At 50.6% G+C, this 19,601-nt stretch overlaps 1 protein-coding gene across 2 annotated transcripts in view; it reads right to left on the bottom strand.

The window, feature by feature from the left end:
- Nucleotides 1-19,601, bottom strand: part of Sf3b5 (splicing factor 3b subunit 5) — a 36,242-nt gene that overhangs the window by 1,012 nt on the left and 15,629 nt on the right. For both annotated transcript variants that reach the window (XM_068353257.1, XM_068353250.1), the window contains exon 2: nt 5,835-5,905. In XM_068353257.1, coding sequence (XP_068209358.1) covers nt 5,835-5,898 — 64 coding nt within the window. In that variant the 5' untranslated portion in view covers nt 5,899-5,905. The remainder of the gene's footprint in view (nt 1-5,834; nt 5,906-19,601) is intronic.

Raw genomic sequence — 19,601 nt, 5'->3', positions numbered from 1 at the left:
TCCCCCTGTGAAGAGTGGTCACCTTCCCAATGCCAGGTGTATGGCCGGAGGCGGAAGAACATGAAGACTAATCCGTAACTCCTCTCCCTCAGACTCATCCTCAACGTCGAAAAAATAGGAGAAACCTCTTCCTTCAATCCCCAGTACTCTGCCCTCTGGTCTCTTTGCAAGATAAAATGGGGAAGAGTGGTGACAAATTAACTCTTGGACAAGTGTTAAGGCTGGAAGACTCTCCTGTTAGGTAAGCATCTTCGAAAGTAGTCTTCTAAGGTTTCAGATTTAGTTCCAGTTGACACCACATGATTACATCTTTGGACTTCCCTGGGGTTATATGTTACTCCATCCAGAGAGAAGTTAGCGTGTGTGCTTAATCCTTCTAAGTGGAATAATGCTTCAACCTTATGACCTTGAAATTGAACCTGAACCTAAGTTGCCAGCTAATGTTCCGCCCTCGGAACAGCCTTCCCAAATTGACCAACCCTCTATGAGTTCCACGAAGATGACGGTATCAGGAGAAACAAGTTCTTCTCTGAAGAAATACCGTAGTTCTTCTTATGATGAGCGCGCTCGCTCTTGCATATCTTCAGAACAGCCCGTGTCCTCCCCTACTAACGCGCGCACTCACAAGCAACATGAGTCCAGACCCAAAAGGAGTTTTAATGGATTCATCTTTACCAATGTACGTGCTGCTTCACGAGAGCATTCTTCTACAACTAGATAGGAAAACCCTTCCTCCTCAGAAATCTGTGCTCAGCAAGCTCCTGACACATGCGAACTATAACAACAGTGAGCTCCCATACTAGCATGCTTAACACTAGCATGCAGTAACAGATCTTCATGCGATCCCATGGATCCATGCACACTCTCCCCAAGGAGAGAGATTTCTTTACGTTTCCTGAACGAGTGATCGCGATTGCGCACACGGTTTCGATGATTGAAAACCTACTGATGATGACAGGCGCAGTTATTTGAAGAACTCGCCTTGGCATACTGACGGACAGAAATAGCTAATAAAGACATGCCCCTCAGGCACTTATACAAACCCACAGATATAGTACTTTCAAGTAATTATCTGGTAAACTTCCATCAGGACGACATGACTGAGCCCAACAAACGAATTTTGAAACAAAGCGAAAAATCTATTTTTGGGTGAGATAGCCATGTCGTCCTCAAGGACCCGCCCTCCTTTTCTAGGAAAGGGGCATACATATGTAACAAATCCCCACCCGAAACTACTCTATCTGTAGCCATCCATGCTAAATTGCAACAAGGAATGAGTTGCCACGAGTGGCCCTGTAGTAGTACGGGAAGGGGGTCACCGGGTAACCTTGATGACGTCTCCCCTTCATTTTCGTCACTCTTCCTCCTCAGAGCAAAAACTCTATTCGGGGTGAAGATTGCCACGTGTCATATCAAGAAATACGTCCCCTGATATTAAGCGATATCCTTAAGAATTTTCTTAATGATACTTGCGCCAGGAGTTAGAATTCTGAAGACCTATGGTCAATTCTCTGGGAGTATCACTGTAGCTAAATATCCCTTAGAAAGCTGCCTAAAGGAACCTTCCATCAGGACAACATGGCTATCTCACCCAAAAATGACAAATTCGTAGGTAATTTGTATTTTTCCTAACTATACAATCCTTAGCTTAATTACTTTCGGCGTAGCTGAAATGACGAGCCATTAGAATTTTAACGAGGGTTTACTACCCCACCGCTAGTTAGCGGGAGGGTAGGGAGGGTAGCTTGCTACCCCCCCTTCACACACACCTGTGCTCAGTTCACTTTGCTTAGAGGTAGGACTTCACGGGGGATAGGGCTGGCGGGCAAGTTTGATTAAACTTGTCATTTGTTCCGTAACTGAAATACAAACCACGCTATTTAATATGGGTGACTCAACCCTTAGGAAGGGTGGTAAGTCCCCGCCAGTACTGGCTTTTGGCTTTGCCCGGGGACTCAATATCTGAGTGTGTCAGCACTCAACAATAAGGAGTCCCTGCACCTCGCTAGCACCTTGCTATGCAAGGGCTGTGGCCTACGTAAGATGTGTGTGAAGTCCTTTAGATGGAAACTTTAGGCTAGGACTCTCCCAATACCACCTCGTCATGGTATGGGGACGTGACAGTATTAGCTTAATACTAGGAACACAAGGAAACATGGTTTACCTGCAGTGGTTTGAGGTCAGCTGTGCAGAGAACCCAGGATGCTGCTTTCCCCAAGAGAGGGGAGGATGAAGAAAAGAATAAGGGCCAGACATACCTTTTCATTCATGCAGACTAAGACTGGGTAACAATGCCCTCAAACTTCTGCTACTTGTCCATTAAGGAGCCTGAGGTTTAAACCAGCTGTTATGCAGCCACCACAGGACTGATAGAGAACGTATCGAGTCTCCTGCGGGTCACATCTTGCAGGTAGAGGGCTGTGAAGGTCGTCTGACGCTTCCACACCCCTGCTTGTAGAACCTGTGTCACTGAGAAGTTCTTTTTGAGGCCCAGGGACGTAGCTACTTCCCTGACATCATGTGCTCTAGGGCGACGTGACGGAGGAGGGTCAGGATTCAGGGATAGATGGATTACCTTCAGAATCCATGCCAAGATGGTATTCTTGGTAACCCTCCTCTTCGTCCTCCCAGTGCTTACAAACAATGCCTGCACTTGGGGACGAAATGCAGCCGTTCTTTTAAGATATAGCCTCAGACTCCTTACTGGGCACAGTAGGAGATGGTCTGGGTCATCTGTTACAGAACGAAGACTCGAAACCTGGAAAGTCGAACTGTGGGTCCGGCACTCCCAGATTCTCCACCCCTACCCGAGAAGACTTCTCTGCGCGAGGTGGGGTTTTCCTCATTGGTGCGATGGGGGAACGCCTCACCTCACGGGACTCCCGAGGACGGAAAATATTCGTCCGAAGGGGAGGGGGCCTTCCTCAAAGACTTCCGAGGAGTCAACTTCGCCCTTGGAGAAGTTACCACGTCCGCTACTCCTCTCTTCCTCTTCAGGGGAGTCGAAACTGCCACTGATTTGTGTCCCAGTTCTGAGAGAACAGGCTTAAAAGGCTGTACGACCGCTCTAACGAGGGACCCAAACCGACCGACAGCTGCGCTGTCAGAAACTCCCTCTGGAGGGAAGAGGGATCGTTCGATCCCTAGGAGGAGTTACCAAAGCAGGGTCGACCTGAAAAGAAGAAGCGATGACGATGACCTAGCCGCGCGTCGTCCTGCAGCCTCGTGCGTGGGATCGCCTTGGAGTTCACGCTGGTGGTCGTGCGATGGAATTCTGCCTAAATCGCGCTCAGGCGATTGCTCGTGCGCGCATAGGCGATGGCGCGCGTTAGCGCGTGGGCGAGCGATGGCGCGCAGGTGAGGGCACGCGTGGGCGACCGATGGCGCGCAGGTGAGGGCACGCGTGGGCGAGCGATGGCGCGCAGGTGAGGGCATGCGTGGGCGAGCGATGGCGCGCAGGGGCGCGTTCTGGTGACAGCGGCAGGCGTGCAGCGAGGTGAAGGCGGTTATTCACGCGCGCGCGAAGGCGGTTATTCACGCGCGCGCGAAGGCGGTTATTCACGCGCGCGCGAAGGCGGTTATTCACGCGCGCGCGAAGGCGGTTATTCACGCGCGCGCGAAGGCGGTTATTCACGCGCGCGCGAAGGCGGTTATTCACGCGCGCGCGAAGGCGGTTATTCACGCGCGCGCGAAGGCGGTTATTCACGCGCGCGCGGCCACACAGGATCACGCTGAGCCCGTGAGGGCGATAACGTTGGCCGCGCACGCAGGGGAAATATGCCTTGCGTGCGGGCGCGCATCCTCAACAGCAACAGGCGGGCGCGAAGGGCGCACAATGGAGACTGTGCGTGTAGGTGAAGGGAGGCGTGCTGGCGAGCGCCGGCGTGCAGGCGAAGAGATTATCTTCCCCTTTGCACCCAGATCCGAAGATCGTGGGAGCGCAGGAGAACGTTGGCGCACAGGCGACTGCTGGCGAGTAGGAGAACGCTAGCGCGCAGGAGATCGTGGGCGCGCAGGAGAGCGTTGGCTCACAGGTGAGCGCTGATGCGCAGGTGAGCGCTGATGCGCAGGTGAGCGCTGATGCGCAGGTGAGCGCTGATGCGCAGGTGAGCGCTAGCGCACAGGAGAGCGCTGGCGCACTCTAACAGGCTCTGGAACAGGTGAGCGCTTGCGCGCAATTGCGCGCTGACGTGTAGGAGACCGATGGCGCGCAGGGGATATCTGATGCGTAGGAGATCGATGGCGCGCAGGGGATACCTGGCGTGTAAGGGACTTAGTCTCCATGAGAGAAGTCCCTTGTGCCCCGAAGGGACCGATGCCCACTTGAAGACAGGATTCGTGGGCGCCCACAGCGCATCAGCAGCCAGGAACGGCGACAGCAGGTCAGCAGGTCTGGCGGGTGGAAGGTCGCAGAGCCCTTTGTAAGGACGACCTTCCACCGAAGGAGATCGCGAACGATCTGCAGAGAGGTCCAGGGATGTAGCTGGCAGGGTCGGTGAACGACGACGAGGTTCCTCTGCGGCGGACTGCGGGCATGGCGAGCCGAAGAGGCACCTCCTCACACCCTTGTGAGGCGAAAGAAGTCTTCTACGGCGAAGAGGAAGGCGGGCTTTGCGCCTTATATGCCCTTTGGGGGCCGTGGGGTCAGCAGGCTGACCAGCAGTCCTCCGAAGAGGAGTCTCTGTCAGTGAACTCCTCCGAGGGGGAGAATCACCTGCAGGAGAGACCGTTGGACTTAGTTCTCCCTCGAAGGATGTTCGGAGGGGGGAACTAAGCCTTCAGCTACATTGGCAACATCAGGAGCAGAGGTTTGACCCAACTCATCAGAAGCCTCTGCCACAACAACGTCGACGATAGACAGAGGATCGACCTTTGCTAAAGTCGGCGATTGTTTGACAGCTGCTCCCAATTTGATCATGTCAAACAAGGCTTCCTTGGAGGGCAAACCCTGAAGCCCCAAGGAAGCCCAAAGCTGCAACAAATCATGGTTAGTCCCATTAACATGAGAATCAATATCCTCCCCCGGGGGAGTAGGAGGAGCTGCCTCGCTATGGGAGGCAACTCCCTCTCCCAAACCCTGAGATCGGTCAACAGAACTGCGGCCTACGCTACCACTCGACAGTTTCTCGGAAGAAAGCGATCGAGTGGGAGCTTCGGAGGAGGTTTGGGGCACAGAAGAAGAAGCCTTGGGTTTTTCTCCTTTCAAAGAACTCTTCGAAGGAGAAATATCCCGCTTAGACTTCTTCTTCCGGCGCCGGGAAAACCTCTCCCACTGGGAGGTAGACCACTCCCCACACGCATTACTTTTATCACACCATTGGCCCCTACAGAAGGGACACAAAGAGTGAGGGTCCGTTTCGACCGCCGACATATAAGTTCCACAAGGGCGGTCAGGTAAACCGGGACACTTCAGCATCGCAGAGGCCAACTTCACAAACACTCTGTCGAAGAAAAAGCAAACAAAAGATCAGTTAAATGGCTGTCAGAGAAGGCGAGGGTGACAGCGGACACGTCTGTCTAGCACCCGAGCCGAGAGCAAAGTGAACTCAGCACAGGTGTGTGGGGGGGGGGGGGGGTAGCAAGCTACCCTCCCTACCCCCCCTGCTAACTAGCGGTGGGGTAGTAAACCCTCGTTAAAATTCTAATGGCTCGTCATTTCAGCTACGCCGAAAGTAATTACCCATATTAAATAGCGTGGTTTGTATTTCAGTTATGGAACAAATAGATTTTTCGCTTTGCTTCAAAATCCGTTTACTATAAACTAATGGCTTTCCAAAAAGAAATAAAAATATAATTCCTAATATCTGTACAATAACCATCTTCATTCACCATACCTGTTCCAATATATTTAGACTGCAAATGTTCAAGCTGAGAGTGGATATTGTACCGGTCACCCATTGTCCTTCTGTATAAATAGAAAAAAAAACTGTTAATACATTATATTTCTAAAATTGTAATAATGAAAAAATCACTGTTTGTGACTAATATCAAAAATTTTAAGTAATTTTTATTTTTCCTAAAATACTTACCGAGAACTACTTTCTCAGGAGTTACCTGTAATCTCCTCTCTACCGACCAGAGTTTTGTGTAGTATACCCTAAAACCCGTTTTCTATGGAGGGCTATCTCGGGCGTAAGAGAACGTGCCCCGAGGGTAGCTTTTGCGCTAGGTCGAGGTCCGCCTGGGTCGTGAGCGTCAGTAAGTTCTTCGGATGTTGCACAATACTCGCAAGGGCAGAGAGGCACTCGGGGAAGGAAGGGAGGGCCATTACCCGAAAGTAGTTCTCGGTAAGTATGTTAGGAAAAATAAAAATTACTTAAAATTTTTGATTTGTTCCAACACGAATACTTACCTCGAACTACTTTCTTAGGAGACTTACACTTTAGGAGGCGGGAGTGCCTTTCTGACCTTCAGACCCAGTAAGCGGAAGCCAAGAGGCCTAGGTATAAACGAAACATACTAGGAAAACGGACGATAGGGTAACTACACAAAGAGCTCACGTTAGTGTCTAAGTACTCACCCTTTGAAAAACTTCTTCTGATGTTGAATCCAGTAACGTAGTTGCGGAGAACGTGTTATCCAATGGTTACAAGAGGGTTATCTCCGATAAGGATAGGGAAAAACGGGGAATAGGGTGAAAGGGAACGAACCTGTGTCTCCCGGTTTGCTATCCACGATTGAGCCTGGGGCTTTTACCGTTAAATCACTTGGAGCGCGGAGATGACTGTTCCAATGGAGAACCCGTCTAAGGACTTCCTCGAGTAGTCCTTGAAGTAATGGGCAGTAAAGGTTGACTGGTTAGACCAGGTACCTGCCCGAAGGATCTGACCCACTGCCATGTTTTTCTCAAAGGCTAAGGACGTACTCAGACCCCTGATGTCATGGGGTTTGGGGACGCCTGGTAAGGCCAGAGCTTCTTCCCTGTAGGCCCTGGCAATAACTTGTCTCAACCAGAAGGAAATGGTGTTCTTGGATACCTGTTTCTTAGTAACAACCGTGGAGACGAAAAGGCTCTTGATGCCTGGCCGGAGATGAGCCGTCCTTTCAAGGTATTTTCTAATGGCACGGACCGGGCATAATTTCAAATCCTCAGCATTCCCCGTCCTAGGGATGGCTGGCAGAGAGAAACCTACGAATTTAGGATCCCAGACAGCTGGATTCTGGGTCTTCGCCACAAAAGAAGGAACGAACTTGAAAGATATTTCCTTCCACCCCCTCGAATGAGAGACGTCATAAGACAGCCCATGGATCTCCCCTACTCTTTTAGCGGAAGCCAAGGCTAGCAAAAAGACTGTCTTGAGAGTGAGATCCCTGTCTACTACATCTTTCATTGGTTCGAAGGGGGGGCCACTTAACATCTTCAGGACCCTAGCTAAGTCCCACTGAGGTACCCTAACTGCTTGTGGGGGGCAGGACTGCTTGAAGCTCCTGACAAGCATCGAGATGTGCCTAGAGGAACCCAGATCGATGCCCTTCAGGAGGAAGACTTGACCCAAGGCGGCCCGCACTCCTTTTATGGCTGGGATTGACATTCATATTTTGTCCCTGAGATATACCAGAAAATCTGCTATGTCTGGGACCGAGGCTTTAAGGGGTTTAATGTGCCTCGAAGCGCACCACTTCGTGAAGGAGGCCCACTTAGCTTGGTAGACCGCTGCCGACGACCTTCTCAGGTATAGCGACATCCTCTTAGCAGTAGCTGATGAATACCCCTCCTTCTTCAGGAGTCGCTCGATAGTCTCCAGGCGTGAAGACGTAGAGACTGTGGGTTGTCGTGAAATCTGAGAAAATGCGGTTGTTGTAGAAGATCTGACCTGTCGGGGAGTGGCCACGGAGGTTGACTCGCCAGGTCTTTTAGGTCTGCGAACCACTCTCTCTCCGGCCACCAGGGCGCTACCAAAGTCATCCTTAAGTTCCGGGCAGTCCTTACTCTGTTGAGTACTTGCCTTATCAACGTGAAGGGGGGAAAAGCGTACACGTCTAGGTTGTCCCACCTGTGCTGAAAGGCATCCTCCAAAGCTGCCTTCGGGTCTGGGACAGGAGAACAATACACGGGAAGTTGCGGGTTCAGTTTGGTTGCAAAGAGGTCCATCACCGGGGAACCCCAACGTTGGATGATGAGCTTGGCTACTTCTGGAAGGAGGGACCATTCTGTCCCTACTATTTGACCCATCCTGCTGAGACCGTCGGCCAGCACGTTCTTTTTCCCGGGGATGAACCTTGCTAATAACACAACCTGGTTCGTTTCTGCCCAATCTAGAATCTCTAGGGCGAGATCGCACAATTCCCCTGATTTCAAACCTCCTTGTTTCTTTATGTACGCTACCACTGTGGCGTTGTCGCACATCAACGCCACAGTGTTTCCCCTTAGTAGATCTACGAAGTGTAGGCAAGCTTTCTGGACTGCCTTCAACTCTAGGACATTGATGTGTAGGTTCTTTTCCCCGTCCATCCAGGTTCCTCTCGCTGTCTCGTCGAGGAGATGGGCTCCCCATCCCTGGTTGGAGGCGTCTGTGAACAGAAGTAACTCGGGAGGGTCGTTCGCGAAGGGCATCCCCTTGAGCGAGTTCGATCGGCAATGCCACCATTCCAGGGAGGGCATTGTGTTTGGTAGGACTGGGATTAGTTCTTGTTGCGAGTCCAGTTGGCACCAGAGGTTCTTCAGGTTCCATTGGACGGCTCTGAGCCTGATTCTCCCCTGGGGAACCAGTTTTTCCAACGACACCAGATGCCCTATTAGTCTTTGCCAGTCCTTCGCTCTCCTGGGTTGCCCCGATAGGAACGGACGAAGGATCTCCATCAGATTGCTTATTCTGTCTTCCGAAGGAAATGCTTTTCCCAGAAGGGTATCTAGTGTCATCCCCAAATAGGTCATTCTGGTGGAGGGGGATAGGTTCGATTTTTCCTGGTTGATCACGATACCCAGATCCTTGCAAAACTGGAGAAGTTTCATCCCTTGCTCCTTCAAGAGGTCCTTCAAGAGGTCCTTCGAGGAGGAAAGAAGCAACCAGTCTTCCAGGTACCGGATGAGGCGAATGCCTCGTTCGTGAGCCCACACTGAGACTGTCGTGAAGACTCTCGTGAATACTTGGGGCGCTGTTGACAATCCGAAGCAAAGGGTCTTGAATTGCAGGATCTGGGTACCCCATTTCACCCGGAGAAACTTCCGACTCGAGGGGTGGACCGGAATTTGGAAGTAAGCGTCCTTGAGGTCTATGGTCATCATGTAATCTTTCTCCCTCAAGGACAGCAGGACTGACTTCGGAGTGTCCATTTTGAAGTCTGTCTTCCTTATGAATTTGTTGAGAGCCGACAGATCTATAACCGGCCTCCACCCCCCTGTCGCTTTTTCCACCAGGAACAGACGACTGTAGAAACCTGGACCTGGGTGTAGGATCTCCTCCATGGCGCCCTTCTCTAACATGGAGGACACCTCCTCTTGAAGGGCGGCCCTCTTCAACGGATCCTTGGGTACCAGCCACTCCGACCGGATGGCCGGAATTAGAGGGGGGGTGTTCTGCTAAGAACGGTAACCTGTAGCCCTCCTTCAGTACGAACACTGTCCAGGGCTCTGCTCCGTGAGCTTTCCATGCTTGCCAATATAGTCTGAGGCATCCCCCAATCTGAGGCTTGGGCAGGGATAGGGGGCCTCCCACTCTATCTCCTCCTGGAGGAGCGGCCTGAACGGCCTCTCCTGGAGGCAGAATAACCTGTCCTAAAGGAGGCTGAAGCTGCTGGGGCTCCTCTACGGGGGGGCTGAGGCGCTGAGGCCCAGGAGGAAGAAGGAGCTTCTCGCTTCGTCATGCTAGGAGAGGCCTGAGACGTCGCGGCACTGTCTGAGACTGACCTCTTGTAGGGCGGTCTCCTTACCGGCGTAGGCCTGGGCGTGTTTAATTCTTTCCTTTTAGACACTTTCTCCATGATCGCTTCCAAGTCCTTTAAGTGGAACAAGGAGTCACCCCACAAAGGAAGGCTCCTCATAGCCCGCGCCTCTCTGTCTGGGACCTTTCGGGACACCTTCGCCAGGATGGTGTCTCTCTTGCGAAGCACCCAATTCGCTGTCAGGGCGAGGGACTGGTAAGTCAGGAACTTAAGAGTCTTGCCCCCGGAGGTGATAAGTTCCCGCAGGAGGCTTTGCTGTTCCGGGTCTGTAGGGTCAAAAGTAGCTTGCACCCCTACTAATGTGGAAGCCCACCAGTCTAGCCAGGAGGAGACGTGTACCAGGTCCCTAGACATTTCCTCCATCATCGCAGCCTCCGATTGAGAAAAACAGACTGGGGCTGAAGAGGCTCTGTCCTCCGAGGCGCCCTGCCCCAGAATGTCGAGAGAAGGTTCTACTTTGCAGGCTCCCGGCCGTCGTCCTTCTGGTACATAGACCTTGCTCTGCGTTTTGAGTCCCTGGAGCAACTTCGAAGAGCTCTGAGTCTTGGGGGGCTTCGGCATTACCTGCCACCACTCTATCCACGTGCTCCTGTCCCAGGACGAGATCCCGGGCTACAGGAAGAGCCAGGGAGGTTTTTGGCTGGGCAGGGGCCTGCATCAACCGGATAAGGCTGGACCTCCAATAGTCCTCGTCGGTAGCTGCCGGTTCTTCGATCTTGTGATGCCTCCTGATTAGGCCAATTACTCTTCTATAGGCCGAGTCCTCCGTCGGGGAACCCTCTCTACCATCGGCCGAAGCCTCGGCTTGAGCCCGGGGAGCCGGGTCACCGGGCACTTCCACCGGGCGCCTTGGTCCTGGCACAACAGGCACTCCCCTGCAGAGGTACTGGTCCTCCCCGGCGGAGGTCTCCGCACCAGGGGCGGGGGTTAGGACAGGCATCGCTGAACCGGCGAGGACTAGTGTCCGATCATGTTCCCTGGGGGACGGGGACGCGGATCCCGTGGGCTGACCCGACAGCGGGAACCGTTCCTTAAGGTCCGAGGGCCGCACCAGCTGGGCTGGTTCGGCCAGGCTGCCCGTAAGGAAGCGCGGTTCCCCCCGCTGGGTGGGGTGAACCGGAGGCTTCGCGGTCTTACGCCTGCCTGCAGAGGCCTTCTCGCGTTTCTCCCTGCGAGGGTCATAACCATGCTTGGAGGATGGTCTCCTTGGCGAGAAATCCCTGGACCGCCGGTCCGGGGAACACTGTATCTCCGACTTACGGGGTACGAAAACCCAATCGCCATCGGGTGACCTACTCCTCCTGTGTTTCCTTCGTGGAGAACGGGAGCGCCTCCTGCTGTACCTGGAACGTGATCTTGAGCGGGAACGCCTGCTCCTGGACCGCTCCCTCCGACGGCGATGTTTCCTCCTGGCTTCTTCTCCCGACGAGAAAGCCTCCTCCGAAGAGCCCGACGTCACTGTACCTACCGTACGGCGGGCGGGAGCGGGGACCGCAGGGGACTTCGCGACTCGTTGTGTACCCGAGGTAGAGGGTTGCAGGAAGGCTTCAGGAACTTCCGTGAGAGGGGTTGGAAACGAGGGTTGGCGCCCAACACTAGGGAACCAGGAATCCAGGCCCTCTTCCATCCGCATAGGGGACCTACCTGGTGTCTTAGGAAGCTTCCATCCGAAGGCATCACTCCCTGCGGAACCTAACTTACCCTGGTTGTCGCCGCCTGCCGAAGAACCTGAAACACAGGCCCACGAAGGGGGCGAAGACACAGAAACAACGTTGCTACACCACAAGGGGTCATCGGAGGAAACGTGCCCCCCAAGCACAAGGGCCGAGTCTCCAGAGCTCCCTGACACAGCACTACCGGGCTCCTCACTAGCCCGAGAAGGCCCCGCAACCCCCACTTCACATTCACCAGACTCCTGGGGAAGAACGCTTGGTTCTTTCCCTACGATGGACTTACCTCGTCCCCTACTCTGGGTAGGGGAAGGCGAGACAGAAGCCCCGTCGGACCGTTCACTGGGCGACGGTAGCGGCGAAGAAACACTAGCTTTCCTGGGTGAACGGTTCGACGATTTCTTCTTCTTCGTGCCGTAACGCACCCACTGAATATCACTCCAACCAACACACTCGAGGCACGTATCCGAAGACGAACAAACTTTGCCCCTACAGGAAGAGCAAAGGGAGTGAGGGTCCACTTCAGGTTTGGAGAGGAACGCTCCACACGATTTTCCGGCTCTAGGCCCAGGATAACGGCGGATCTGCTCCATAACGCACAAACACAAGACACAGGAACGCATGGAATCAAAGGAATACACTGGGGAAGCACAAGGAAGGGAAGTGAACACACAGGAACACAAGGGATAAGCACAAGTTACCACGCGGTAAACACGTGGGACACACGCGGCACACACAAAGGGTCGAGAGAGAACGAGAGCGACGTGGTGACACGTCGCGACCAGAGAACTTACTGGGTCTGAAGGTCAGTAAGGCACTCCCGCCTCCTAAAGTGTAAGTCTCCTAAGAAAGTAGTTCGAGGTAAGTATTCGTGTTGGAACAAATAAAAAATTTTAAGTAATTTTTATTTTTCCTAACATACTTACCGAGAACTACTTTCGGGTAATGGCCCTCCCTTCCTTCCCCGAGTGCCTCTCTGCCCTTGCGAGTATTGTGCAACATCCGAAGAACTTACTGACGCTCACGACCCAGACGGACCTCGACCTAGCGCAAAAGCTACCCTCGGAGCACGTTCTCTTACGCCCGAGATAGCCCTCCATAGAAAACGGGTTTTAGGGTATACTACACAAAACTCTGGTCGGTAGAGAGGAGATTACAGGTAACTCCTAAGAAAGTAGTTCTCGGTAAGTATTCGTGTTGGAACAAATGACAGATTTTTAAGGAAATTTGTATTTTTCCTAACTACTCAAAACTGAGTCCTTTAGAAGATGTATGACTTTAAGGAAGCTGGAACTCAGCTGATAAAATTATAACTAATTGTTGGTAGTTACTGGTTCATGGCAAGGAAGCACCAGCCCCTGCCAACACAGAGTAGTCCCTTTGACCTTCACCTACGACTTGCATGGTGACTGAGGTGGGAAGTAAAACTTAGAGGACTCGTGTTTATATTGTTAGGAAAAATACAAATTACTTTTCAGTGATTTATTCCTACATGTATACAAACCCTCATCATTTAATAGGAGACTTATTCTAGGAAGGGAGGAAGTCCTTATAACCTAGCTGGCCGGTATTAAATGCTCCTTGTCCCAACACTTTGACATGGAGGTGCAAATTGTGTTGATGCCTGTCTACCTCCCATCAGCTGAGAAAATATCCAGACACTGAAGAATTCAGGTGACAACCCATGAAGGTGGTTCAAGTTCTCGTGGATAATAAGATTGCTCGAAGCTCCTCACGAGCATAGGTAATTCCCATGAAGAGGAAAGATCTAAGCCCTTCAGTAAAACCTGGCTCAAGGCTGAGCGATAATCTTTTACTGCTAAGACTGAGAGGAGCGTCTCTCAGCAAAGGAAGACAAGAATCCGCTATTGGCTGCAGAGAGGCTCTGACTGGAGAAGTTCTGTATCCTTTTGATGCCAAAAATTGTAGATGACTCACTTTGCCTGTTAAACATTGGCAGAGGATCTACAGTATGCAGACATTCAAAGATCTCCCGAAGTGATAGGGATGTCACCTCGTTATAGTAACTCTCCAAATGGAGTTGAGCATCTGAAGCACTGAGTACCATTTGGTGTATGGCCAAACCACCAGAGTTACTTTTAGATTTGGGGTAATCGACACCTTATTGAATACTCTCCGAATTAGGCAAAAGTCTCTTTGTCACTTGAGGCTGAAGGGACCACTCAGTGCTTATGACTTGTCCCTGGCCACTCAGCTTATCAGCAAATTACATTCTTTTTACCCAGATTGAACTGTGCTGAAAAGTCCACTGCATTGCATAGTGCCTGTAGAGCACCTCCTTGGTAGGTGACATATGCCAACTACAGTACTGTTTTTGGTTATTTATGCTACCAAGTGTCCTATAAGAAATTGTTGGAATGATTGCAGCACCAAAGGAGATGCCTTTATTTCCAAAAGGTTGATGTGCAGGCTTTCTCTTTGTCAGACTAACACCCTTCCTTCGACATTCCCCTAAAAATGTTATTTTTATTAATAAAATAAATTTTTGAATATACTTACCCGGTGATCATATAAGCTGTCAGCTCTGCTGCCCGACAGAAAAAACCTAAGGACAAAATACGCCAGCGATCGCTATACAGGTGGGGGTGTACATCAACTGCGCCATCTGTCGAGCAGGTACTCAAGTACTCCATGTCAACACAGAACCAATTTTCTCCTCGGCCCACTGGGTCTCTATTGGGGAGGAAGGGAGGGTCCTTTAATATATGATCACCGGGTAAGTATATTCAAAAATTTATTTTATTAATAAAAATAACATTTTTCAATATTAAACTTAGCCGGTGATCATATAAGCTGATTCACACCCAGGGGGGTGGGTAGAGACCAGCATTACATGTTGACATTATTATGAGCTAAGTATTTTGTATTTCATTTTAGCAGTTATTCAAAATAACAAACATAAAATAAATAAGTACCTGGTAAGGAAGTCGACTTGAACAATTACTCTGCCTTTTTAAGTACGTCTTCCTTACTGAGCCTCGCGATCCTCATAGGATGCTGAGCGACTCCTAGGAGCTGAAGTATGAAGGGTTGCAACCCATACTAAAGGACCTCATCAAAACCTCTAATCTAGGCGCTTCTCAAGAAATGACTTTGACCACCCGCCAAATCAAGTAGGATGCGAAAGGCTTCTTAGCCTTCCGGACAACCCAAAAACAATAATAAAACATTTCAAGAGAAAGATTAAAAAGGTTATGGAATTAGGGAATTGTAGTGGTTGAGCCCTCACCCACTACTGCACTCGTTGCTACGAATGGTCCCAGAGTGTAGCAGTTCTCGTAAAGAGACTGGACATTCTTAAGATAAAAAGACGCGAACACTGATTTGCTTTTCCAATAGGTTGCGTCGATTATACTTTGCAGAGATCTATTTTGTTTAAAGGCCACGGAAGTTGCGACAGCTCTAACTTCGTGTGTCCTTACCTTCAGCAAAGCTTGGTCTTCCTCATTCAGATGGGAATGAGCTTCTCGTATTAACAGTCTGATAAAATAGGATAAAGCATTCTTTGACATAGGCAAAGATGGATTCTTAACTGAACACCATAAAGCTTCAGACGGGCCTCGTAAAGGTATTAAATAGAACTTAAGAGCTCTTACAGGACATAAGACTCTTTCTAGTTCATTTCCAACCATACGATAAGTTTGGAATATCGAACGATATTGGTCAAGGCCGAGAAGGCAGCTCGTGTTTGGCTAGAAAACCAAGTTGAAGAACATGTAGCCGTTTCGGATGAGAATCCGATGTTCTTGCTGAAGGCATGAATCTCACTGACTCTTTTAGCTGTGGCTAAGCATATCAGGAAAAGAGTCTTTAAGGTGAGATCTTTCAGGGAGGCTGATTGTAGCGGTTCGAACCTGTCTGACATAAGGAATCTTAGTACCACGTCTAAATTCCAACCAGGTGTAACCAAACGACGCTCCTTCGTGGTCTCAAAAGACTTAAGGAGGTCCTGTAGATCTTTATTGTTGGAAAGATCTAAGCCTCTGTGACGGAAGACTGATGCCAACATGCTTCTGTAACCCTTGATAGTGGGAGCTGAAAGAGATCGTTCTTTCCTCAGATATAAGAGAAAGTCAGCTATTCGAGTTACAGAGGTACTGGTCGAGGATACGGATACTGACTTGCACCAGTTTCGGAAGATTTCCCACTTCGATTGGTAGACTCTAAGGGTGGATGTTCTCCTTGCTCTAGCAATCGCTCTGGCTGCCTCCTTCGAAAAGCCTCTAGCTCTCGAGAGTCTTTCGATAGTCTGAAGGCAGTCAGACGAAGAGCGTGGAGGCCTTGGTGTACCTTCTTTACGCGTGGCTGACGTAGAAGGTCCACCCTTAGGGGAAGTGTTCTGGGAACGTCTACTAGCCATCGAAGTACCTCGGTGAGCCATTCTCCCGCAGGCCAGAGGGAAGCAACTAGCGTCAACCTTGTCCCTTCGTGAGAGGCGAACTTCTGCAGTACCTTGTTGACAATCTTGAACGGAGGGAATGCAAATAGATCTAGATGTGACCAATCTAGTAGAAAGGCATCTATATGAACTGCTGCTGGGTCCGGAATTGGTGAGCAAAATATTGGGAGCCTCTTGGTCATCGAGGTTGCGAAGAGATCTATGGTTGGCTGGCCCCAGGTGGCCCAAAGTCTCTTGCATACATCCTTGTGGAGGGTCCATTCTGTTGGAATTATTTGTCCCTTCCGACTGAGACAATCTGTCATGACATTCAAGTTGCCTTGGATGAACCTGGTAACTAGTGAAATGTCTAGACCTTTTGACCAGGTGAGGAGGTCCCTTGCGATCTCGTACAATGTCAGAGAGTAGGTCCCTCCTTGCTTGGAGATGTACGCCAAAGCCGTGGTGTTGTCCGAGTTCACCTCCACCACTTTGCCTTGAAGGAGAGACCTGAAGCTTTTCCAGGTCAGACGTACAGCCAGTAGCTCCTTGCAGTTGAAATGCATTGTCCTTTGATTCGAGTTCCATAATCCCGAGCATTCCCTACCATCTAATGTCGCACCCCAGCCTACGTCCGATGCGTCCGAGAAGAGAACGTGGTTGGGAGTCTGAACAGTCAGGGGAAGACCCTCTCTAAGGTTGATATAGTCCTTTCATCAAGTCAGACAAGACTTTATCTTTCCGGAAACCGGGATCGAGACCGCTTCTAGCGTCTTGTCCTTTTTCCAGTGAAAAGCTAGATGGTATAGAAGAGGACGGAGGTGTAGTCTTCCTAGTGACACAAATTGATCCACGGATGACAGTGTCCCTACCAGACTCATCCACAGCCTGACTGGGCAGCGTTCCTTCTTCAGCATCTTCTGGATGGATAGCAGGGCTGAGGGTTGATCGTCTTGTTCAGCAACGTCCTCATCAGAGGGTTCCTCATCCGAATCTGATGAGGAAACGGCAACGGAGTGGGCAACGTCTGACTCGCTGAATCCGGTCGCACTGGTGGATGCGTGACGGAGCCGGACGCAATATCATGGCACTGCTGCACAGTCTGTGAACTGTCAACAACCATGGGTGCGCGAGGAAGTACAGCGTCAACCCGAACTGTCTAGACTGTCTGGGTTGTGCAGTCAACACCCTACCGGGTTGCTGAGGTTGACGCACTGCGTCACAACAAGTCACCTCTGCTGGTTGTTGAACGTCTTCCTAGTGAAACACTGAACGTCAACAACCACCTCCGAGCGTCGCTTAACGTCAACGTGCGACTGGCAACCCACACTGGGTCGCATCGGTGGAGGAACCACCTCAACTGGCAGACGCGAGTAGGATACCTCAGCGTCAACAGGGCGCACAACCAACCGGTTGGAAGGTTGTTGGCCAGAAGGTTCTTCTCCGCATTTAAGTCCTCTATCAAGGACACAAGCTTGGACTGCATGTCTTGCAGCAAAGCCCATTAGGGTCTACAGGAGCAGGTGTGGCAACAGACAGGGTTAGCGACTGAGGCGGAACCATTTACCATCCCTGGAAGCCTTGTTATGTGTGACATAATAGAACAGCAAAACTTCAAAGGCTCGACAAAAGTTGAGAAGTTGACCTGTAAACAACTTGGAGCGTCTCCTGGCTAGGCGCCAGGGCGAGTCTACCAGAATTGAGAAGTCTATCTGGGCAGAGGCATGAACTCCCAAGCCGAGAACTTCTCTCGTGTCCTATCAGACTCTCGCTTTATAAGCCAGTTTAAAAGAAGGGAAATCAAAGGCTGTATCCCTAAAACTCCTCCTGGTGCAAAAACCAGTCGCCTAGCCAACGTAACGCTCTCTAGGAGAGCGAGAGAGCACTAGCTTAACAACAACGGCTTCGAAGTAGCTAGGCCTAGTGTAAGCTCTGACGTTTAGGCGAACGAGGAGCAGCAGTTACAAGATCCGGACGAAGATCCTTAAAAAATTATCATGATTTAATTAAAGTCCATAGGAGGCTAAGCAGCTTAAGGCTCCTCTCCAAATGACAGAGTCCTCAAAGGAATATCAGTAGGAGGGAGAACAGCACTTTCTCATCTACAGGAACCTTGTCCGATAAAAGCTAGGTTATCTCAGTGAGTCTCTCACTGGTGCATTAGTAGCAGACCAGAAGGCAACGTCATGTAACTGCTTGACAGTCTGTGAACTGTCAACAACTGAACTGTCAACCACAACAGGTGCGTGAGGACATACAGCACTGGTGCATTAGTAGCAGACCAGAAGGCAACGTCATGTAACTGCTTGACAGTCTGTGAACTGTCAACAACTGAACTGTCAACCACAACAGGTGCGTGAGGACATACAGTGTTCACTCGAGACTGCTTTGACTGTCTATACTGAGCAGTCAAAACAACTCTAGAATGCGGAGGTTGACGCACAGCGTCAAAACAAAACAACTTAACTCCACCCTCCTGTTGTTGTGGTAACTCGCGAACGTCAACGGAGGGTTCCGTGCGTCTGTAAACGTCAACGTGCGGCTGGCAGGGTACACTGCGCATGGGTGGTGGAACTCTCACAGCCGGAGTGCGGGAGAAGGTAGCCTCAGCGTCAACTGAACGCACAACCGTGGTTGGTTGTAGGCTAACGGGTGCAGCGTCAACCTTCTCCGCACGATACTCCTGCATTAAAGATGTTAACTGTGTCTGCATGGTCTGCAGCAAAGACCACTTAGGGTCTACAGTAGCAGGTGCGGCAACAGACGGTGTTACTGCCTGTTGCGGTACCGCTTTGCCTCTCTTAGGAGGTGAGCAGTCGTCGGAAGACTGCAGCGAGTCCGAACTGACCCAGTGGCTACAACTGGGCCGTTGGACTTGCGCGGAAGGGACCGACTTGCGCTTAATAAGCTGCGAGACCTTGGTCCATGGTTTCTTACGAGAAAGCTCTTCCGCAGACGAGAAGTAAATGGGCTCTCTCGTCTTTGTGTGGGTGGGGCGATCTTGGGTAGATACGCCCGAAACCACGGAGGGAAACGTCTGTTCGTTGATCAAGGCCTGACGAACCCATAAGTCGTTCGACATTACTTCTCCCCTGGGCTTGGGAGCTTGCAAGAGGTCCCGGACTAGGTGAACGACAGGCACGAACAGACGAACCCTCGGACGCAACACTGTAACACTTTGCGCATATCACTTTATCACTTCGATTTTCTGTTTTGCACTTATTTCACTGAAATCGAAACTTTTACTGATTTCTACCTGAAACACGCAATTCTACCCTGCATTAAAAGGTAGTAATTGCAAAAACAGTCGTATAATGCAGCTCATTAATACTAGCAAAAACAGAAAACATATATAAAGATAAAGAATTCAGTGGCTGGGAAAGAGACTAAACACTAGTTCAAATAAACTACGTTTACAAACTCTCACCGCACATAGCCTGGGGACAAGAATAAAACCCTAGAAACGTTTTACCTTCTTCCCCGTACAGCGACTAGGGAGGAGAGTAACACGAGAACAACGTTACCCGCTTGAACGGAACGTTTTTTCTCCTCTCTCTCCCTCCGTCTCTATCTCTCTCTCTCTTTCTCTCTTGTTTCGCACCTGAGAGAAGAGCCCAATTATATATCGTAAAAAAAAAACATGTTATTTG

Source organism: Palaemon carinicauda, chromosome 2 (assembly GCF_036898095.1).
Source record: "Palaemon carinicauda isolate YSFRI2023 chromosome 2, ASM3689809v2, whole genome shotgun sequence".
In the NCBI taxonomy this organism is placed as follows: Eukaryota; Metazoa; Arthropoda; class Malacostraca; order Decapoda; family Palaemonidae; genus Palaemon; species Palaemon carinicauda.
This window is presented reverse-complemented; position numbering and strand designations above follow the sequence as displayed.